The sequence below is a fragment of the Leptonychotes weddellii genome, chromosome 2 (assembly GCF_054177405.1).
Source record: "Leptonychotes weddellii isolate Sample4059 chromosome 2, ASM5417740v2, whole genome shotgun sequence".
In the NCBI taxonomy this organism is placed as follows: Eukaryota; Metazoa; Chordata; class Mammalia; order Carnivora; family Phocidae; genus Leptonychotes; species Leptonychotes weddellii.
In genome coordinates, this window is record NC_138370.1 from 149,184,915 (window position 1) to 149,209,435 (window position 24,521).

General features: G+C 38.3%; 1 protein-coding gene across 1 annotated transcript in view; it reads right to left on the bottom strand.

The window, feature by feature from the left end:
• Nucleotides 1-24,521, bottom strand: part of WDR19 (WD repeat domain 19) — an 80,587-nt gene that overhangs the window by 15,943 nt on the left and 40,123 nt on the right. Inside the window, exons 17-27 of the mRNA XM_081812441.1 lie at nucleotides 23,399-23,456; nucleotides 20,547-20,687; nucleotides 20,384-20,466; nucleotides 19,832-19,915; nucleotides 18,236-18,382; nucleotides 17,791-17,915; nucleotides 15,626-15,738; nucleotides 13,968-14,036; nucleotides 4,046-4,123; nucleotides 2,428-2,524; nucleotides 774-898 (exon numbers count right to left, since the gene is read on the bottom strand). Coding sequence (XP_081668567.1) covers nucleotides 774-898; nucleotides 2,428-2,524; nucleotides 4,046-4,123; nucleotides 13,968-14,036; nucleotides 15,626-15,738; nucleotides 17,791-17,915; nucleotides 18,236-18,382; nucleotides 19,832-19,915; nucleotides 20,384-20,466; nucleotides 20,547-20,687; nucleotides 23,399-23,456 — 1,120 coding nt within the window. The remainder of the gene's footprint in view (nucleotides 1-773; nucleotides 899-2,427; nucleotides 2,525-4,045; nucleotides 4,124-13,967; nucleotides 14,037-15,625; nucleotides 15,739-17,790; nucleotides 17,916-18,235; nucleotides 18,383-19,831; nucleotides 19,916-20,383; nucleotides 20,467-20,546; nucleotides 20,688-23,398; nucleotides 23,457-24,521) is intronic.

Genomic DNA, 24,521 nt, shown 5'->3' on the forward strand with positions numbered 1-24,521 from the left:
CATTTAAGTAAATTGTACATACAAGTATTTGAGGTTTGCATGCTATAGTTTGTTTTTATTAAGAATTACTAATTGAAAAGACAGAATACACAACTGGACATAAATATAATCCTAATGTGGTCAAAAAAAAAAAAAAAAGGGCACACATGTATTTACCAAAGTATAGAGGATATGTACAGCACCATGGTAACAGCTGTTATACCTGGTGGTGGACTTAAAGGGTAAATTACTTTTTCATTATACTTTTCTACATTCTCTAAATTTCCTCCGTGAATGTATTATTTTTATATTCAGATGAAAACTAAATAGTATTAAACATTGTGGAATTGTATAAAGCCCACTGTCTTAGAATTCATAAACTAGTAAGCTCTGGTTAAACAAAAATGCCTTAAGTAAATCTTCTTTTTGACCAGGTAATACATTTATATGCTTCAAAATCTAGACAAGATAGAAATACATACACAGAGAAACCCGCTCTCCCTCTTGTCCCCGGACTGGGGATTACTGCTATGCCTCCTCTACTTTTGCTAACTAGACTCTTGAGTCTATTTCTAGTTTTATTTGCAACGAATATATATTCATTCTTATTTTCTGCCCTTTTGTACACAAAAGGTAGCAGACTGTATAATTATCCTGTATGTTGCTGTTTTTCACTTAACAATACAGAGATCTAGAAAATTACTCTAATCCAATGGAGAGGTGCCCATAAGAAATCCCTTCAGGTGATAAACTCACTTGGCAGATTGTGTCCCAAATCACTCAAAGGACCTCACCTTCACTAGTATATAACTGTGCAGAATCATGAGGTTGGTGGCCATCTCAGAGGGAATTTTGATCTTCTGGGATTTAAGTTCTGCATACATGCTAAAGAGAACGTCGTGAGCATTCCGATAGTTTCCTGGAAAAAAGGTGGCAAAATGACATTATTACAAAGGATGAAATCTGGGGACCTTCTGTAGGGCCTCATTTTATTTTTTTAAAGTTTTTATATAAATTCCAGTTAGTTAACATGGAGTGTAATATTAGTTTCAGGTGTACAAGACAGGGATTCAGTACTTTCATACATCACCCGGTGCTCCTCACAATGTGGGCCCTCATTTTATAAGATTTTGTTATTAGTAATATCTTTATAATTTCTTACATAAAGTAACTCAGTAGTTTTTCCTGTGGTAACTGATGGTACGAATATCCAGCCGGTCCCTCAGGGAGAAAATGGTGTCATCCTACCCATCTCCCTCTTCCTCAGGACACCACCACCTGCCACCAAAGCCAATGGGTCATCAAGTTTGGAGTCTACCTTCCAAGTCTCCCAAACCCAGCCTGGCCCCAGGCCCACTTTAATGCTTCTCGCCATCTGTCCGCCATCTGTCCGCAGCAGCGTGCTCCTCGCTGCTTGTTCTGCCTCCATGCTAATGTCAGAGTGTTCTTGTAAAGACCTCAAGTTCATGCTCCAACATGAAACCCTCCAAGGGCCTTAGGGATTGGCGGCAAATTCCCAAGCAAAGGGCCGGAGCCCTTCAGGATCTGCCTCTGCCGACCTTACCAACCTGACTTGGCCGTCCCCTCCGTCTGTGCCTCGGTCGGTGCCCCTGTGTCCCCTGCTGCTGCTCTCCCCGCATGCCCCTCTCCGTCCTCCTCTGCCCTCTCAGCCTTCCAAAGCTCCAGAAGCTTCCAACTTCTGTTGCCTTCTGTCGTCTCCACCCTCGTGATGAGGTGGACCCCTCTCCTGACGCCCTTCTACTGGATGTCCTTTCCATCGTGGCTCTTCTCACCCTGCATAACAACCCTGAACCTACTTTCCATCTCTCCCACCAAATCACGACTCCCTGAGGGTGGAACCGTGGCTCAGTCTTCTGCATCCTGAGCTCCCACCATGTACCCTACACTAGGTGTTAGGTCAATAAAGTAGTGACTTACTTAATTGCATAGTTGCCGAAACTGTGTTCCGTATTTATGAACATCTAAAAGAATCAGCTTGCAAAAACTAGATGTCAGACCAATTCTCTTGGTCAATAAATTTTTAGAGAGCATGTAAGTAAGTGAACGGAACCGTTCCGGAGGTTCTATAAATAGTCCCTGCATACTATTAAGAACTAGGTCAATTATAATACCACATCATCTCCCATCTTCTAGTATCTCTTCTGTTGTTAAAGGCAAATACATGGGATGGCAAGAAAGTGCTGCAAGTGTAGGAGAGGGGCCGCGGGGCGGAGAGGCCGTGCAGGGGAGAGGAAACAGCATGATCAAGAGAAGGCGTTAGTGGAGTTACTCTGTGATGGGGAAGTATCTCGCTTCTCTCGAACCCTAGTCTTCAGGGTTCGGAGCAAACTCAGATTAGAAAAGGGCTCCTACTTCCTGTGCAGAAAAGGGGCTGGAACTTGACTCTCCTGCTTGAATATGAGAAACACACGAGTGCCCGGGGCCTACCGGCAGACTGCTCTTCTCTGGCAATGATGATGGCGGTCCGCGCAGCCTCTCGGTACTGCTTCAGGGCCATGTATAAGCGGAACAGGTACTTGGCATCCTGACATACAAACCATTACAGAAACATCACTTTCTTCGTTAGCTAACGGGAGAAACACCTAGAATTTTGCATTTCAGCTGGAATCCGCTTTTGATACAGTTTTTAAAAAATCCATTGAATAAAGAATTTATCAAGTATTTATTCATAGTTTAATATGTGCCAGGTCGTATTCTAAGTCCTTGAGAAATATTAGTGTGTTTAAATCCTCATGCCCTCCCCGGGAGGAAGGCACAATTATATACTAATCGCACTGGTGATAAGCAACCACAACGGGACCTCTCCAGAGCCTGGATCTGAGCCACAGTGGTCGGGCTTTAGAGTCTGTGCTCCTAACCCTACTCCACAGACTTATCTGCTGCGTGCTTGAAATCAAAGTGTATTCTTACACGATGTACCAATTCGTACAATTTCAAAAATTGCTACACCTATATATGTATATTTCTTTGGCCCATAAAAAACTTTGGCCTTTGACTATTTTTCTATTCCTATTCTCTTCACCTCTAGACAACTTCCTATGCTGGTTTCCTGACTATTAGACTAAGTGGACATTGGGTGAGCTGGCTGGGAAGAGTTTAAGGGCCTGTGCCCTTTGGCAGGTTAATTTAGCCTCCCTGTGTCTCCGTGTCTCTACCTGTGAAATACTGGAAATGGACCCGGGGATCAGGTTCGCTATAATCCTCTCCTGCTATGACATTCTAGCGCCTTCTCTCCTAATCAGTACCATGACTTCCTTCACAAGAAAATCACCTCAAACATCAAAGCCAAAGGGAAGAAAAGGCTCAAGGGTATCCTCAAAGGAAACCGTCCTCATCAGGACTGAAAGAAGACCAATGTCCGTGTGAACTCCCGAGTCACGTACTTTGAAAATATGTTCTTAATGATTTATTTCTACTTTATATTTACAGTGAGTTACTTTTATGCCAAATACGATTGTTATTAATTCCCATAACTTTTGAAATATGAACAAAGTATGCTGATTTTTAGGGATTAATGCTAACTCATAATTCTAATAATATTTTTCATAGTTCCCAGAATAAATACAACTCTTTAAGGGGCGCCTGGGTGGCTCAGTCGTTAAGCGTCTGCCTTTGGCTCGGGTCATGATCCCAGGGTCTTGGGATTGGGCCCCAAGTCGGGCGCCCTGCTCGGTGGGGAGCCTGCTTCTCCCTCTCCCTCTGCTGCCCCCTCTGCTTGTGCTTGCTCTCTTTGCCAAATAAATAAATAAAATCTTAAAAAAAGAGAAAAACCTCTTCAACCTTTGAGGAAAATTGTGGGTGGTGAGAACTGCTATCCTGTGGGTGAGGACTGTGCCTGTTACAGGTGGCAATGCCAATTTCAGAGAGTGAAAATATCCAATATCCTCTAAAATGCAGGGTCTGTCCAGCAGACCTCAAGCTGTGCTCACAGAGAAAATTTAATAAGTCTATGACGCAGAAGCCATTATAGGTAAAAACAGGGCAGAATAAGGTCAGATCATAACTAAACTACTTAAAATCCAAGTGACAACAATATTTCTAGTACCTTAGGCATGCCGTCACTCTCTCCCATCAGGTGGTCTATCAGCTGACTGGTCAGCAGTTCATCTTTGGCCTGACCAACCTGTTTAGGAAGAGAAAGAAAATGTAAATTCAGCATCTTAAAACTAGAAAGGAAGGGGAGTGGGGGGAGACAAAGAATCTTGTGCTAAGGAAATGGAATAAAAAAAAATTGTAAAAATACCTGAAGTCAAGTGTCTGACATGATATAAATTTAGGGTCTTTCTTCATTCATTTGTCATCTCCATTAATAAAAGTCTATCCTTAGAAGCTATAGCTTCTTCTAAGTGCCTATATCAAAAGTCCATATTTTTTTTTTCTTCCTACACACACAATATACTTCTTGGATGTTTCAGTAAAAACTTCCTTAAGGTAAGTGACTGTGACATCTAGATGACAGGGTCTTGAGCACAGGAACCGGGCCTTCTGTGACAACATGGCACCAAGTGCTGCATCTCCAGCACTCCCCAAGGACGTGCCCTTGTCCATGGCCACCTGGAGTCCAAAGCCGAAAAAGTATGGCCATAGGAGCCTAGAAGAGAGCAGGCGGCAAGTGTGGGTGGAGTTCTGGAGAGGACGCTGGCCTGGAGACCTCGATCTGAGAGTCACCTCCATGAAGGTCAGAGTTCAATCACTGATGTGTGGTGTGGTGTTGATCAGGAAAAATTATGGACCATATTGGAGGATGGAAATGTGTTAGTTTTAGCTAGTAGGAATAATTATTGACAAGAGTAGGAGGCTTAAGAGTCTTGTGTCTATAAAAAAGGGGTGAGCCAAGAACAGAACTGGAGCTCCACCAAAGGGAACGAACACTGAAGAGTGCAGTGCTGCCCTCCTCGCATTAATGACACAGTCAGAAAAGCCGCCAGAAAATGAAGGAGACGGTCATCAGGACACAGCAACATATGGCCTAGCTTGCTACACCTCAGGGGAAAGGACAAAGAGAAGTTAGAAAGTTCCTGTGCACAAGGGATCGTAGTGAACCTGTGGAGTGGAGAGGCTCTTGTGGCTGCAGAATTTCTACACACTTGTGTGTCATCAGTGCAAGAAAGCTATGCTTTGAAAAATCTGTTGCCTCTGCTTTTACCACTGCTATAGGGAAGGGACGCTGTAAGGAAGAGAAATCCTGTACAGTTCCTCATCTTGATGGCTTTTGTGGATGGTTTTGGGTGAATAAGTCAGTACAGAGACATGGTTAAAGCAGGGGCTCTGGAGTCAGCCTGCCTGAGGTCAAAGGATCACCTGTGTGATCTTCAGCAGGTAACTCTCGGGGACTCAATGAGGATCAAAATAATACCTAACTCACAGTACTGTTTTAAGGATTAAATAAGTTAATACCCTTAAAGGGCTTGGACTGGTGCTAAGCAGATGGTGTTGCCAGATATAGCAAATAAAAATACAGGGCACCTGGTTAATTTGAATTTCAGAAGGTTGAACACACTCAAAATGTTAGGATAGATGGAAAGGGGAGCCAGTAAGGAATAGATGTGGCCACTCAGAATTAAAATTAAAAGGAGGATGGAGACAGAATGCTGAGGAACACTTACATTTAAGGAGCAGAGGAGTCAGTGAAGGAGGCTGAGAAGGGACCATCTGGGAAGTAACTGGAGAAGCAGTGCTCTAAGGGAGTACAAATTTCAGGAAACATGCAGTACAGTAGCATAAAATGCTGCCATAACATTGAATAAAGACTGAGAAGAGACTCATGTATTTAGCAAGTAAGAGATCAGTTGGGGACCTTTTAGAGAAGGTTTACAGTGAACCTGTGGGGAGGAGAGGCTCTGGAGTCAGCCCGCCTGAGGTCAAAGGATCACCTGTATGATCTTCATCAGGTAACTCTTGGGACCTCAATGAGGATACAAATAATACCTTATTTTTATAAGGTATAAAATAATACCTTTACAGAGAGGTGAACGCAGAAGCTGACTGCAAAGAGGCAGGAGGGCCCCCAACAAGATAGTGGATACTGTGAAGACCCATCTTTCTCATTCATCTCATGGGTTCACTCAGGTAATGATTCCCAACAAGGGCTCTACTACACACATACACCAAGAATGTATTTCAGAAACTTCAGGGGTAGAGGATGGGGGTGGGTGAAGTATGAATATTTTTAAGATATTCTCAATTACAGGATCAGCAGGTAAGAGTGCACAGATTATAAAAAAATTCAAGTCAAGGGAGGGAGTCTTAAGGTGGAAAGAAATGGAGGACTGGAAGGAAATTTATATCATCTATATAGTGCTTTCACTGAGCTGGGAACCAACATGTGTTCAATTCAGCAAATATTTATTGAATGCCCACAATATGCTAACCATTCTATGAAAAAATGGGTCCTTGATCTTGAGGAGCTATTAATCTGAAGGGGGTAACTGCAGTGGTAAGTGATGTTCAAACTACTTAGAGAAGATTCTAAGGAGGGTGAAATTTCATCCAGAGGACATTTTAGGAAAGGCTTGTGTGTGAAGTGGGTCTTGCATGTTGTATAGGAGTGTGAAGACAGAGGTGTAGGAGGGAGGGTGGCCTCGGTGTAGGGGCCAGCAAGAGTGAAGGAACAAAGGAAGGGGAGCCCCGAACTACTCACGTAAAAGTGGCCAGTTTAGTGTAGCATAGACAACTGACCTAGAGGAGTGAATAGGCAATTTGCTTGGAAAGAAGACTTAGGGTTTAGTCCTAGCTCTATTATTTTCTATTTGGGTGGCTTTAGGTTAGTCATATCATCCTCTGGGACCTCCGTTTCCTCATCAATAAAATGAAGGAGGTTAGACTGGATCACTGCAGGGGTACCTAAGATTCTGTGATTCTTGAAGGATAGCTTGGGAATAAATTGTGAGGCAATGGGGAGTCACTCAAGGGTCTGCAGCTGAAGAATACAAGGATTCAAAACTGGACTTTAGGAAAATTATCCAGTAGTGAAGTTCACAATGCACTTGTTTGAATGAATGAAGTAAGCCCAGTAATGGATAATAAACACAAATATGTTGGTTTTATAGGCTACATGTCCCTGACTTAATAAAACTTATTATTATAAAATACATAGCATAACACCTAGAAGTAGATACTGTAGAATTAAAGAACACCAATAAAAGGAGAAAAAATTTGATAGCTGCAAGGGACATCTAGAATTTTGTCTGATATTGATTCTCTTGACTTTTCTGAGAAATGCTCCTACTTCCAATTCAACCATGGGGTTCTAGTGGGACTTTCGTGCCCCAGAGGACGCCATTCTCTATGACCAAAGAAGTGGGAATGTCAAGGGGTGGGAATTTAACCCAGTTTGCCAAAGCAGGATATTCCATCCCTGTGGCCACTAGTTGTTTGATCTTGGAATGGACATCTGAGCTAACCAAATCAGAGTCCTTCTGGATTTATGAATTTGGGACCAGAATTCCAGTCCATCTTTGGTAGGAAGGGTGGGAAATGTATTCTTGAGAGCTACTGGAAGTCTTGAGTCCAGCTTTCTGGAGGAAGTAGGTCTTAGAAAATGTTGTGGATATGCAGAGAAAACCAGAGAATGTACCTATTTTTATAATAAAATAAAATGGCATTATGTAGATGGCCAGAGAATAATTTCCATTCTTTAATAATTTCACTGCAGCTTCAAATTCAGGTACTTTTAGAAAATACTAATTTTTATGTCACAATAAAAAACACCAACATTTATAACTGAAAAAACTTAGAAACAGAATATTCCTAGCACCCAAATTATGGTCTCTAAAAACTATTTCTCACTAAAAGGAATCAGAACTCCTTAGAGAAATGGCTGATTCCATGTCTGGGGCAAGAAATGGAACCTGGCCGCAGCAATTAGGCAAGAAAAAGAAATAAAAGGCATCCAAATTGGAAAGGAAGAAGTTAAAGTGTCACTATTTGCAGACGACATGATACTATACATAGAAAACCCTAATAAATCCACCAAGAAACCATTAGAACTAATAAATAAATGTTGCAGGATATATAATCAATATGCAAAAATTTGTTACCTTTCTATACACTATTAATGAAACATTAGAAAGAGAAATCAAGAAAAGAATCCTATTTACAATCACATCAAAAAGAATAAAATAGCTAACAATAAATTTAACCAAGCAGGTGAAAGACTTGTACACTGAAAACCATAAGACACTGATGAAAGAAACTGAAGAAGACACAGATACAAGGAAAGATATTCCATGCTCATGGATTAGAAGACTATTGTTAAAAATGTCCCTATTATCGGGCGCCTGGGTGGCTCAGATGGTTAAGCGTCTGCCTTCGGCTCAGGTCACGATCCCAGGGTCCTGGGATCCAGCCCCGCATCGGGCTCCCTGCTCAGCGGGGAGCCTGCTTCTTTCTCCCTCTCCCTCTACTGTTCCCCCTGCTTGTGCTCTCTCGCTCTCTCTATCAAATAAATAAATAAAATCTTTAAAAAAAAAAAAAATGTCCCTATTATCCAAAGCAATCTAAGATTCAGTGTGATACCTATCAAAACTCCAATAGTGTGATACCTAATAAAACTCCAGTGGCATACTTCACAGAACTAGAATAATTCTAAAATTTGTATGGAACCACAAAAGATCCCAAATAGCCAAAGCAATGTTGAGAAAGAAGAACAAAGTTGCATGTAGGAATCATGCTCCCTGATTTCAAATTATACTACAAAGCTACAGTAATCAAAACAGTACGGTATTAGTACAAAAATAAACACAAAGATTAATGGAACAGAGTAGAGAGCCCAGAAATAAACCCACACATATAGGGATGATTAATCTATGACAAAGGAGCCAAAAACACACAATGAAGAAAGGGCAGTCTTTTTAATAAAAGTGTTGGGAGGGGCACCTGTATAGCTCAGTTGGTTAAGCATCTGACTCTAGATTTTGGCTCAGGTCATGATCTCAGGGTCAGGAGATCAAGCCCAATGTCAGGCTCCTTGCTGAGCGTGGAGCCTACTTGGGATTCTGTCTCTCCCTCTCCCTCTGCCCCCAGCTGTTTGTGCTCTCTCTCTAAAAAGAAAAAAATTAAATAACAAATAACAAATAACAAAATAAAAGTGAATAAGACAGGTGCAGCCCCTGCCCCACTCCCCCACAAAGTTGGGAAAACTGGAAAGCCAAATTGAAAAGAATGAAGCTAGATCACTTTGATACACCATACACAAAAATTAACTTAAAATGTAAAGACTTGAATGCAAGACCTGAAACCATAAAATTCCTAAAAGAAAATATAGGAGGGTAAGCTCCCTGATATCAGTCTTAGTGATGTCTTTATAGATCTGACTCCAAAGGCAAGGCAAACAAAAGTAAAAGTAAACAAATGGGATTATATCAAACTAAAAAGTTGCACAGCAAAGGAAACCATCACCAAAAGGAAAAGGAAATCTGAATGGGAGAAGATATTTGCAAACTATATATCCAATAAGGGGTTAATATCCAAACTATATATAAAAAATTCATATAACTCAACAACAACAAGACCAACCCGATTAAAAAATGGGCAGAGGATCTGAATAGATATTTCTCCAAAGAAGACCTACAAATCGCCAACAGGCACATGAAAAGATACTGCACACCACTAATTATTAGGAAAATGCAAATCAAAACCACAATAATATATCACCTAACACCTGTTAGAATCATTATTATCAAAAGGACAAGAAATAACAAGTGTTGGAGAAGATGTGGAGAAAAGGGAGCCCTGGTACACTGCTGGTGGGATTTTAAGTTGATATAGTTACTATGGAAAACAGTATGGAGATTCCTCAAAAAATTAAGAATAGAACTACCATATGCCCCAGCCATTCCACTTCTCAGTATTTATCCAAAGAATACAAAAACACTAAATTAAAAAAAATGTTCCCTTATGTTTGTTGCAGCATTTACAATAGCCAAGATATGAAAACAAGTTTCCATCGATAGGATGAATGAAGATGTGGTATATATATACAATGGAATACTACTCAGCCATAAAAAAGAATGAAATCTTGCCAAATGTGACAACATGGATTGACCTTGAGGGTATTATGCTAAGTGAAACAAGTTCAAGAAAGAAAGATACCACATGATTTCACTCATATGTGGAATCTAAAACAAAATAAAACCAAAACAAATTCATAATTCACTCATAATTCATATCTTGGCTATTATATATATATATATGATATTAAAAATGAAAAAATAAAAAAAACAAAAGCACTTCTAGAGGTCACCTTTGGAGGATGCTAGGGAACCAACTCATTCTTTTTTTTTTTTTTTTTAAAGATTTTATTTATTTATTTGAGAGAGAGAGTGAGAGAGAGAAAGAGCACAAGAGGGGGGAACGGGAGAGGGAGAAGCAGACTCCCTGCTGAGCAGGGAGCCCGATGCGGGACTCGATCCTGGGACTCCGGGATCATGACCTGAGCCGAAGGCAGTCGCTTAACCAACTGAGCCACCCAGGCGCCCGGCACCAACTCATTATTCTTAAAACTAGTAAACAAAGGGGGAAAAAAATCAAGTATTTACCCTATTTTTCTTTTACCTTAGTGTAACAAAATAGCTGATGTGGAATTCAGAAGGAATGACAAATATCATCATTTTGCAACCCCTAATAAAATAATGGATTTAAATAATAAATATTAATGGCTGCTGAAATCATTAGGTGAAAGGCTGATGGGAAACCTTATAATGGAGGGATCAGGCTGACCACTTCAACATCCAATAATCGATCTTAACACCATAGAAACAGAGATGACAAATTATGGGCTACTATAGACTGAATGTTTATGTACCCTGCAAATTCATATGTTGAAGCCCTACCCCATGATGTGATTGTATTTGAGGATAGGGCCTTTGGGAGTAGTTAGAGTTAGATGAGGTCATGAGGGTGGGGCCCTTATGATGGGATTAGTGGTGTTATAAAAAGAGGAAGGGAGAGAAATCTCCTGGAAAGGCCATGTGAGGACACAGCAAGAAGGTGGCCATCTACAAGCCTGGAAGAGAGCTCTCAACAGGAACCAAGTTGGCTGGCACCTTGATCTTAGCCTTCTCAGCCTCCAGAACTATGAGAAATAAATTTCTCTTTTTTAAGTCACCTAGTCTGGTAGTTTGTTAGGGCAGCCTGAGCTGATTAAGATATGAGCCTACTTAAGCAAAATAAATCAGAGAAAGACAATTATATGATCTCACTCATATGTAGAATTTAAGAAACAAAACCAGAGGATCATAGGGGAAGGGAGGGAAAAATAAAACAAGACGAAATCAAAAAGGGAGACAAACCATAAGAGACTCTTAATCATAGGAAACAAACTGAGGGTTGCTGGAGGAGGGGTGGGTAGGGGGATGGGGTAACTGGGTGATGGACATTAAGGAGGGCATGTGATGTAATGACCACTGGATATTATATAAGACTGATGAATCACTGACCTCTATCTCTGAAACTAATAATATGCTACACGTTGATTAACTGAACTTAAATTAAAAAAATTTAAAAAGATTCAAAATAGACCCAAACGAAATCCTAACGAGAAAAAAAAAAAAGATATGAGCCAACTGATGTGATGAAATAGGAAGTACATGGCACCATCTATGAAGTCATCCTCCTAAAAATATCAAATCTATGTCTGATCAAGTCTCTAGATTTAATTACCAGTTAGTGGGAAATACAGGAGATGGGGAAATTTGCATCCTAACTAGATGTTCAATAACATCAAGAAATGACAGAAAAATTGCAATGCAATGTTGGGAATGTAAAATGGTTTAGCTGCTTTGGGAAACAGTTGGGCAGTTCCTCAAAACGTTAAATATAGAACTAACATATGGCCTAGCAATTCCTAGGTATATACCCAAGACAAATGAAAATACATGTCCACACAAAAACTCGTACACAAATGTTAACAGCAGCATTATTCATAAAAGCTTGAAAGTAGAAACAACCCAAATGTCTAACAACTGATGAATGGATAAACACAATGTGACAGAGTCCAACAACGGAATGTTATTCAGTCATAAAAAGGAATGAAGTATTAGTACATGCTACAATGCAGTTGAACCTTGAAAACATTCTAAATGAAAGATTCCATACACAAAGGTCACATATTGTGAATGATTCCATTTATATGAAATGTCTAGAGCAGGCAAATCCACAGAGATAGAAAGTAGATTATAATAAAGAATACATATAACACAACAATTAAGACAGTGTGGTGGTGGTCCAGGGGAGACAAATCAATGGAAGAGAATATAGAATCCAACACCAGACTCACACAAAAATGGTCATTTCATCTATGACAAACACTCCATGGTAATTCACTGGGGAAAAAAAGGTCTTTTGATAAATGGTGCTGGATCAACCAGATATCCACATGGGGAAAAAAAGATTCCTGACTCCTACCTCACACCATACACTAAAGTTAATTCAGGATGGGCATAGGCCTAAACAAGAAAGCTAAAACAATCTAATCTCTAGAAGAAAACATATGGGATGGGCAATGATTTCTTAGATAGGACTAAAAAACACTAACCATTAGAGAAAAGCTGGACTTTATTAAAACTTCAGAATTTCTTTCCATCAAGACACCAATGAAGAATAAAAAGGCAAGCCACAGCTTGAGAAATTTTCACAATACATATTATTTGATGAAAAGACTTGTATCTAGAAATTATAAAAAAATTCTACAAATCAGTAATAAGATGAGATGATATAATTAAAAATTAGACAAAAGATTTAAAAAGCACTTCACAAAAGAGGATATCCAAATGGCCAATATACATATGAAAAGTTACTCTGTATCATCAGTCTTTAGAAAAATGGATTAAAACCATAATGATATACCACTATACATCTATCAGAGTAGCTACAATGAAATAGACTGGTAAGTGTTAGTAAAGAGAGCAACTAAATTCTTTCACACTGCTGGTAGAGTATAAACTGGTACAACGACTTTGAAAAAAATGTTTGGCAGTACCTACAATTGCTAAAATATGTGTATTTTATGACCTAATAATTCTACTCCTGGATATATACCCAATAAGACAGAGTGTTACGTCCATCAAAAGACATGAACCAATTTATGGCAACATTATTCATAATATGCCCAAACTGGAGACAACCCAAATGTTGTGGTACAGTCATATAGTAGAATACTACACAGCCACGAATAAGAATGAACTATTGCTGGGCGCCTGGGTGGCTCAGTTGGTTAAGCGTCTGCCTTTGGCTCAGGTCATGATCCCAAGGTCCTGGGATGGAGTCTCGCATCAGGCTCCTTGCTCAGCAGGGAGCCTGCTTCCCCCTCTGCCCCTCCCCCTGCTCAAGCATGCTCTCTCTTGCAAAAATAAATAAATAAAAAATCTTAAAAAAAAAAAAAATGAACTATTGCTGCATGCAGTAACACACATGCATTAACAGACTTTCTGTTGATTGGAAGAAACTGGACACAAAATAGTACAAGATACGTATGATTCCATTTATATGCTAGACAGATACAATCAATCTATAAGGATAGAGGTCAGAACTGTGGTTACCCTTGGCTGGGGGCACTGACTGGGACGCAACATAAGAGAGGCTTCTGGGAGCTGGAAATGTTCTATATCTTGATCTCAATAGGGGTTACACCAGCATACATATATGAAAAAATGAGTTATACACTTGGGATTTGTGCACTTTACTGCATGCAAGTTACACCTAAAAGAAAATCCAAAGGTTCTTATCTTTTATATACAGATTTTGTACCCATAAATAAATGACATGATGTTTGTGATTTGCTTTAAAATAAAACAGGGAAAGAGGAGGGGGGTATGAATAAGGTAAGATTGGTCATATGTTGATAGCTACGAAATCAGACGACAGGTACATGGGAACTTGTTACACTATTTTTGTATGTTTTTTAAAACTTCAAAAAGTTTTAAAAAATACTGGCATTCTCAAAAGGTCTCATTACAGAGTTTACTTACAGTTTCAATTGCCATTTCTATTGCTGCATTATCTTCTGAGCTCGGACATTTCAGGAAATGTTTAAGTGCCTGAAATGAGAATTGTATAGCAACTGAAAATTTCCAGACCACTTTCACACTGGGGAAAAACAAAGCTGTCACACACTCAAAGTAATGATAGTTCCTGAAAGTATCTTCCTCTCAGCCAGGGGCAGGCATTGTCTTAAAATAGACCCTTAAAAGGCTGAGTGCAGTTTGAACAATGGAAGGATCCAGTGAACCCTCTGAAGAATTTAGTTCTGACTTCTGGTGAGATGAGAATGAAAAATGAGCCCTCTTTCACTGTGAAGGTATAATTATTTTCATTCATTTGTTCGTTCAACAGCTATGAACTGCCCTGTGCTGCTACATACATGGGTTTGTGCTGGCTGCCAGGGATAATCCCAGGAAGGAGAGGATAAGGCCCCTCTTGTTGTATTATGCACAGTCTAATTGGGGAGATCTGTGTAATGTGGTAATATAAGGAACCAATTATTTTAAGTCCTCACTGGCTAACGCCACAACATCACACCACCACACCTATGAAGAAATTTAAGGTTATAAAAGTTTAAGCGATAAATGGGCAGCATGACCGGTTGTTTTCATAGGTGCTGTGAGGAAGAAAAGTTGATTAAACATGGGGATGATCCCGAAGGTGCCACCCAGGGAAAAGGACTTGAAGATGCACAGGTCCGTGTTAGATGGAAGGAGGGCAAAGAGGAATCTAGATGAGAACAGGGATGGGAAAAGGCTAATGGGAATATGGGTTTCTTCAATGGAAATAGCTGGACGCCAACAGCTGGTTGGGAAGTTCTGGCTTGTTGGTCAATTTGTGGGAATTCTCTTGGGTGCCAGTTAAGGAGTCTGGACTTTATCTAAGTGGCCAGAAACCGTAAATTGGTGGCCAGAAGGCTGAGTTCACACACAGACATGTTTCTTTGGCAGGCGAGGTATTACACAAATACCTGGGCCCATATTTTAAAACTGGGAGACCGAGACTTCTGTTTCTCATGAAAAATCCTCTGATCCGGCACTAGTAGGACCAACTCCTGAAAGGCAACAATGTTCTGGAAGCAGAAGCTATTTCCTCCAGACCAAACAGGTGCTACCCAGTGGTCCCCAACTTGTCACACAATGAATGCACAGCTTCACTTAGTTCCGGCCCTTGCTTGAACACCATAACCCCTGCTGTAGGGGCGCTTTAGCAATAGAAGTGCACACCATTTGGGGCACAAAATGAAGGGTGAGTCATAGGGACAGAAACTAAAAACAGGGAAATAGAAATCATATTGTAATAATCTAGTAATAGGTGACCCAGGTTTGAATTAAGCTGATGGTCGTTAGAATGAAAAGGGACAGATGTCAGAGATACTACAAGGGAAGAATGTCATTGGCTGTGGAAGAGAGAGGATGATTTAAAATTAGCTCAGACTTCAGATCTGGGTATCTGGGAGCATAATATATTTTAAAATATTTCTGGGGTGCCTGGCTGATTCAGTCGGTGGAGCATGTGATTCTTGATCTCGGGCTCGTGAGTTTGAGCCCCACAATGGGCACAGAGATTACTTAAATAAATAAAAAAATATTTCCCATAAGCATTCCTGGGGAGTTCAATGTATATTTTCTTGGGAAATACTAACACGTGAATATTGGCCACACAGCAAGAAGAATTTTCCAGCCTGAAAATGTCTTTTTTCTCCTTCAAAATATAAGGCGACACTTTGATAGTCTTCATTAGTAGTATCTTCAGAACCTACAACAGAAGTTCATTGAGTAAAATATCTGAGCAAAACTTGTTTACCTTTTATTGTTAACTTAAAAATAAGATCTAAAAACAGTTGGTCTAAAAATAGGTGATTAAAAAATTTTTAACTGCGAATATCAGTGTTATCATCAGTGTTTGTTTTCATCACAAAACACATTCACCATCATTATCCCAAATACCAACTCTGTTCCATCTTCTTCTCACTCTTACATAGGAATCAGGACAGGAAATGATGAGGCTTTGTGAGAATCTAGGTTGTGGTCTGACATTACCCTCTGTGACTTTTATCCATCTCTAAGAGTCTCAATCTCATTTCCTGAAACAACAGGAACAACTAGGACAATAATTGCAATCATGATGTGCCTAGAGTTTCAGAACAATCATAGATCAACCTTAATACAAATGTAATCCATCTCCCTGTCTCAGCAATGCCTGGTTTAGACAACTGTCTGTATTTGTCAGACAAGTAAGGAGATAACATTCAAGTAGCCCATAGATGTCATTTAAAGATAATTATTGTTTTTCTTTAGGTTTGAAGCTTCAATATGTTAAGCACAGAGGAAGAAGGACCTCAAATCATTGTTTACATTTACCCAGGGGAGTCGGAGGCCCATTACTGCACCAAAGTATAACGACAGCCCTGGCCCTCCAGCCCAAGGTACATAGGAAGTTTACGAGAGAAGGGGTATAGAAAGGTGGAGAAAAGTAACCGTGTGTGTGTGCATGCGATACAGGATAAGCCACATCCTTACAAATGAGAAAACTTACAATGCATTAGTGCTATGGTGATTTGCAGTATTAAGACAGAAATGTCATCTGTCAAGTTAAATATTAATGATTCTAATGTTGCTTTTATCTATACTTCCTTTTTTTCTTTAGCTCTTTATTTTCTCCAATTATCTGAATGGCTTTCTAAGATATTAGAAGATGCTTTTACCTATTTGTTCCCTTAAAGACTGAAATAAAATTTTCTCATAAATCCTACCATCAATTCTTATGGTCATTTTGTGAATTTTAAAAAACAAAATAACACAGGGCCACCTGGGTGGCTCAGTCTGTTGAGTGTCGGCTCTTGATTTCAGCTTCGGTCTTGATCTCAGGGTTATGAGCTCAAGCCCCACTGGGCATGGAGCCCACTTAAAAAAAAAAATTAAATTAAAAAAACCCCAAAATAACACAAAAGGACAAATACTTCATGACTCCACTTATATGACACACTATGAATAGTCAAATTTATATAGACAGAGAGTAGAACAGTGGCTACCAGGGGCTGGGGGAGAGGGAAACGGGGAGATACTGTTTACTGAGTATAGGGTTTTAGTTCAGGATGATGGAAAAGTTCTGGAGATGGGTGGTGCTGATGGCTGTACAAAGCGAATGTACTTAATATATGACTGAAGTGTACATGTAAAAACGGTTAAAATGGTAAATTCTTGTTATGTATATTTTTCCACACTAAAAACAAAACAAAATAAAATACCACCACAAATAACGTTACGTATGGCCCTTATAAAGTGAGAATCTGAACATTATTTCAGTAGTTTCTAAGAATAATTGCAAACAAGGGAAGAAAATCTATAAGCAGGTGTTCTCAGAATATAAAATTCTCTTTTGGACTTTCTTCTGGAAAATCACATCTTGTGTATATCACTCTTTATCAAAGTATAATCATAAAATCTTAATTTATAAGACAATTTAAAAAGTTTGTGAAAATATTTCTTAAAAAATTCTTTTGTGTTTTCTGTTACCTTCATTTTGGAACCTTGTTCTAACACTGGTTGACAAATAGCAGAATTTGGGAAATCTGACCTCTTTTAAAGGCGCCCCCCCTCCAAAACCTTAATTTTTGAAAATGGTCTTATAATTTCATCTCACTTTGAGATAGCAGGAATCCTGAAGTCTGACCAGTAACATCCAGATATGCATGTGTCTATGTATAAATGGTGTGTGGGCGTGCCAATCTGATAATTAGATCGTAAGAGTCAAGTATACCTATGATACAAATCTTTAAGAGAAATTAGGGCAAACAGTGGTATTTACCAATAATGTCTGCATAGATTTCCATTTTGTTGTGCTGCTGGGCCAGTGTGAAAGCTTCATGATTACATTTGGACATAACAAGAAACTGGATTGCAGACCCGTAGTCACCCAACTGCAGAAAAAACCTAAAACAAAGTACTTTAATCAGCTTGACTCGTTTAAAATAAGTTTGTCATTTACACAATAAAATCTTTTTGCAACTATGAGAAGCCATTTAAAAATAAAAATTAGGCAAACCGCAGTTCTACACTATATACTTATATTTGAAAAGCATACTCTCATACACTGACCACAACAAACAGACTTTGAATTTAAGCACTTAGACCTAACAAAAAAATTTAAAAAGAATAAATATTCCCTTTGAATTTATTTATTTGATGAGGGGAAGTGGGGGCTTTCTTTTAAGGCTAGTTTTTGGAAGTCCAAAAATAATGCATTCTGTTACCTGGCTACCATTTTGGCGCCATCCAGAGACTGGGTCTCCCGGACAATACTGACTGCCTTTTCAGGATTGCTGAGGTGATCCAGATAGATGCGGATTACACTGTTCCACTGTTTTGCATTCTCATAAGCCACAACAGCTTCTTTGTATCTATAAGAAAGATTTAGTTCAGAAAAGCTTTCTTACCACTGTCATATTTAGGGGGAAAATGTCAATAAATGGGACAATGTTTTATTGATGGTGGCTGCTTATTTTTCTTGAACTTCTTTGTTCTTCATCACAAAGAATATAAGGAATCAGCTCACTGAAATGTGTTCTTTTTAAAAGTTTGATAAACTAACAGTAAAATGCTAATATCGAATTGCATTTTCTCATCTGAACCATACAATTTTTTACACTTTACTTTTTTCCCTTTTTTTTGAGTTGGAAGATTATAATAGTAATATAAGCTTATTTTAGAAAACAGAAAATACAGACTATTTCACATTTACAGGTACAGCTGAGAGTGATATATAAAATCTTTGCACATCGACCTCTGGAGGGAGCTCAAGACTTCTCTTCATTCCCCACTAGCTCTCCAGTTCTTTCCATTTTAATAAGACATTTAGTGAATATCTCTGTTTCCTAAGGTTGCTTTTCTAAAGGTAGAGAGTATTGACCTTTAAGAATCTCTAAATATATATTGCCAAATAACTTTCCAACGGCCACAGAGATTATATTCCCATCAGTGATGCATACAGAGTGCATTTTGACAATATGGTGATTAGTTTAAAATCTTTCACGAGGGGGCCTGGGTGGCTCAGTCGTTAAGCGTCTGCCTTCGGCTCAGGCCATGATCCCAGGGTCCTGGGATCGAGACCCACATTGGGCTCCCTGCTCAGCGGGAAGCCTGCTTCTCCATCTCCCACTCCCCCTGCTGTGTTCCCTCTTTGTGTCTGTCAAATAAATAAAATCTTTAAAAAATAAATAAAATCTTTCATGATATGATAGGTTAAAATAACATACTGCTGCTTATTATTTATCATTAATTAGTATTTATTAATAATTATTAATTAGTATTAATTATTAGTGAGGTAGAGCTTTTTCATGTGCGTATGAAATACAATTTCATAATTGTGTTTCCTCCTCCAGGACTCCTTGCCTTTGAGTTTCTTATATCAAGATGCAGGGAATTTTTGTATATTTAGAATATTAACTATCCATTGTGATATCTTGATGCTGTTTTGAGGCTCATACTGTATAGTCAGAGGTGTGGAGTTCATATTTCTTCACTTTTCTTGTCCTCTGCATCCGTAAGTTATCCTTCTTGATAAAACAACGATCACTTTGTTTTCATGCCTTATGATATCAGAAATATCAACTTTAATATTTAACTCTCAAATAAAAAGAGACAGTAGCCTATATTTGAATACACAAAGGATCACCTGAGGTATGTAAGATATGGGAGAAACGGAATAGTCTGGCACTTCAGGCCAGGGGAAGGGAAAAGATGTTTTCTTCCTCCCCTCTGCTTTTCATAGAGGTTGCAAAGGTTGATGGTTAATTTATCAAACTTACACAGTGCTTTAAACTTGTACGAGTTTGAGAAACTGTACAAACCTTCCATCTGCTTCTTTCGCTTTGGCATACTGCAAGTGAATCTTTGGGGAAGAAACACGAGGCAGAAGCTCACCAACTTTTGCCCTAGAATGTAGGTTTAAGAGAATGATGTCAGCACTATGTTCACTCCCAGAGTAGCTCCCTACAATCAAATGTTAGTTTTTAGGATTCAAAACACAGCTATCATGATCTTTAAAAAAATCTTGGCTCCTATAGGTAAAAGCAGATGTAACTGCTTTTCCTTCTGACACCACACCTCTGCCCTCCCTCTTTGTGGGAAAATGAAGGCAGTTCATTAGCTCTTCGGGAACAATAGGGCTTTTTTCCCTAGTAAGTTGTCTGATCAGAGATTTCCCCACACCAAACTGACAGGACGCGCCGTTCTTTGGAAAGCGAACTATGAATATGAACTCATCGAAGAAGAAGAAGGAGATAAAAAGAAGAGGGAACAGGATGTGCAGGCAGGAGGAACAGCAAGGAAACAAGAGGGGAGACCACACAGGACCCATTCATTTCCACACCTGCTCAGAACAAATTTTAGCAAATTCTTACCAATTCTTACAGCGGATGTAAACAGAGGCTGCTTTGTCATAATAGAGACCTTTTTCATACAGTTGGGCTGCTTCTGAAAATTGCTAAATTAATATGAGATTATTAAAACACTGAATTTATTACATGTAAGAGCGCATGAATATTTATGCAGAGAAAAGCATACCTTCATATTCTCCAATATGGCTCCACAGTCTCTTTTAAGGACCCTGCTGGGATGCTTTAGAGCCTGGTTGACCCCTCGGCGTATGTCTCCCATTCTTATGGACATCTGGGCCACCCCAGCCAGACATACTTCATCATGTTCCTGGAACCATAAGGCAAATAACTAACAAATCAGACCTTAAGTTAAACTGATGTATTTCAGCCAAAAAATTAATTTAAATCTAAAATAAGCCCAAATACTACTTTCATTAACCCTTTCAGGCAAATCTCAAGATTATGAAATAACACTGAGTCCTCTTTTTTTTTAATCACCTGTTACAAAGTTAAATTTTTTTCTTTAGAAGTCCAGATCTTTTCAAATACCATATAATTTTACTCATATGTGGAATTTAAGAAACAAAACTGGTGAACATAGAGGAAGGAACTGAAAAATAAGATAAAAGCAGAGAGGGAGGTAAACTGTAAGAGACTATAGGGAACAAACTGAGGGTTGCAGGAGGGGAATTGGGTGGGGGATGGGGTAATTGGTGATGGGCATTAAGGAAGGCACTTGATGTAATGAACACCAGGTGTTATATGCAACTGATTATTCACTAAATTCTTCCCCTGAAACTAATAATACACTATATGTTAACTAACTTGAATTTAAATAAAATCTAAAAAAAAAAAAAAGAAGTCTATATCTTTTATGCTTAAGAACACATTTTTACTACCCCCTGTTATAATGCCTTGTATATCTTTGTATTTCTTCTTGGTATAAAATTTTATGTGAGAAGTAATATACTTGATACACAGCATAATACTATGAACAAAATTAAGGAAAAAAAAACATTTACCAAATTGAAGATTTCTCCACTAGACATGATTAAACATTAAAAACTTTATGTAAAATTGTTTAATTCATTAAAGATAACTACAGAACTTTTCAAGTAACTAATCCGTACTAGTGAAATAGAATGTCAGATTGCATTTTATGTGACAGCATGTCTAATGGAACATTCTGTGATGATGGAAATGTTCTATATCTGCCTGGTCCAACATGGTAGCTAATAGTCACAAGTGGCTCTTGAGCAGTTGAAATATGGCCAGTGTGACAGAGAAACTGAATTTTAAATTTTATTTAATTTTCAATAATTTAAATAGCTATGTGTGGCTAGTGGTTAGTGTATTCGATAACACAGATTTAAAAAAAAACACCTAGGGGCACCTGGGTGGCTCAGTCGTTAAGCGCCTGCCTTTAGCTCAGGTCATGATCCCAGGGTCCTGGGATCGAGCCCTGCATCGGACTCCCTGCTCAGCAGGGAGCCTGCTTCTCCCTCTCCCACTCCCCCTGCTTGTGTTCCCTCTCTCGCTGTGTCTCTCTCTGTCAAATAAATAAATAAAATCTTTAAAAAAAAGGAAAAAAAAAAACACCTAAAATATATGTAGCCGAAGAAAATATCAAAAACCCGAGCAAAGGATATGATCAGGGAATTCATAAAAAAACATACAACTGACCAATAAATAAAACATGCTCAGCTTCACTAATAATCAAATACACACAAAATACCTTTTTTTTTTGGCTTATGAAATTGGTAGAGGAGATAAAATGTTAACATTTGATGTTGTTGGAAATATGGGGGGAAATGGACACTTTCATATATGGTCTATAGCTGTATTAGTTGCTATAAATTCTTTTGGAGAGCAACTTGACATTATAAAAAATTAAAAGCATACATTTTATGACCTAGAAATCCCATCTATAAGAATATATCCTTATACTATCTTATATATATGTGTGTGTGTGTGTGTATATATATATATATAATATATACCTTATACTAATATATACTATCTTAGGTAGTTAAAGATACATGTATACTAGGTGGAATATTCATTGCAGTATTTCGATAGTAAAAAAAGCAAAAACAATTATAATTCAATAAGGGAGTGGATGAAAAGACAGTGCTACATCTAAACAACAGAATATTAGAAACTCTTAAAAGATTAAAATCGATTTGTATGTATTGACTTGAAAAACCATGAAGAAAGCAGAATGCTGATTTTCATAGAATGGATTTCAATTGATTTTTGCTAAATGAATGGAAATGAATGATTTCATATTTAGTAAGAGCCCACATTTCATACATATTTGTATGCTTACAAAAGATTCTGTGTGGAAATATATAAAACTATGAACAGTGGTTACCACTGAGTCGTGTGATAGAGGAGAGAATGGTAGGACTCTCACGTTTCGTGTTACACTGTTGTGATTTTTTAAATGGACTATAATGAAATTGTATTATTTCTGTAATAAAAATTCTAGCTATAAAACAGGATATAAGATTTTCAATCTTTACAAGACAGCACGTAAAAACATCAACTTTCATTGCAAAATTTGGTTTCTTGAGCTAAAATTCTGGGATGGGAGAACGGCTTGAATAGTGGGTAAAGTACATGCTCTCCAGGATCGTCATGTGACAGAGGAAGCAGGAGAATGGACTTTTATGGCCTGCGAGTTACTATACGGGCTTATTGAAACTTTTATTTATGAGAGTGAAAGGAAAAGCCTCGTGAAAATCATAGTTAGCCTGTAAGTGCGAAGGGATAAAAATTTTACTCCCGACACTAATAAGAAGCTCATAGTTGGCATATAAAGGAAAAGATATCTTTTTCAGACTGATAAAAAATATTTTCATCTTTAATTTTTAAGTGTTTTTAAATGATTTAACTATATCCTTGCAAAGTTGTTAATAAACTGAAAAAGAGCTCACCTACCAGATATTGAATAAATAAAATGCAATTCTGACCATGGCTTTTTAAATGAAACTAACAAACGTAAAGATAATTACACATATCTTTATTCAAGGTTACCTTATGATCACCAGTTATTCCTTTCTCATAATGAGCCAAAGCATTTACATAATCACCCCTGAAAGAAAAATCAGAGTGAATTTTAATACATAAATATGTATCTTATTTACATATTCAAGATTTAAAAGATAATCTTTGACACTGAGTTGCTTGAGCTCACAAAAGATGTGATACACAACATACAAGTTTTTTTCAAATGCAGTTCATTATTATTTGCTACTTTAAAAATAATTATAGGGGCGCCTGGGTGGCTCAGTCAGTTGAGCATTTGACTCTTCATTTTGGCTCAGGTCATGATCTCTTAGGTTGTGAGCTCATCCGAGCTGAGCATGGAGCCTGCTTAAGATTCTCTCTCTCCCTCTCCTTCTGCTCCCCGCCTCCTCACTGACTTGAGTGAGCACGCACTCTGTCTCTCTCAAAAAAATAATAATTATAAAGCTGGATTATGCTAGACTGTAGGGTACTTACTTTGTAGTATATTAGGCATTTTTGGGAGCTACATTAAATGTGATGGGCCACTTTTGGGGGGAATTCTTTGTGTTTAAAAAATTATTTTTTAAATTCAAGGTTATATTAGTTTCAGATGTACAATGATTCAACTATTCTATATGCTCCTCCGTGCTCATAATGATAAGTTACTGTTAATCCCCTTCACCTATTTCACCCCCCCCCAACTCCCCTCTGGCAACCACCAGTTTGTTCTCTATTTTTAAGAGTATGGTTTTTTGTCTTTTTTCTTCATTTGTTTCTTAAATTCCACATATGAGTAAAATCACATAGTATTTGTTTTTCTCCAACTGACTTAATTTCACTTAGCATTATACCCTCTAGATCCACCCGTGTTACTGCAAATGGCAAGACTGCACTCTTTTTTATGGCCAAGTACTATCCCATTGTGTGTGTGTGTGTATGTGTGTGTGTGTGTGTGTATATATATATATATATATATATATATATACCACATCTTCTTTGTCCATTCATCTATCAGTGGACACTTGGGTTGCTTCCATATCTTGGCTCTTGTAAATAAAGCTGCAGTAAATGTAGGATTGCATACATCTTTTTGAATTAGTGTTTTTGGTTTTTTGGAGTAAATACCCAGTAGTGGGATTACTGGATCATA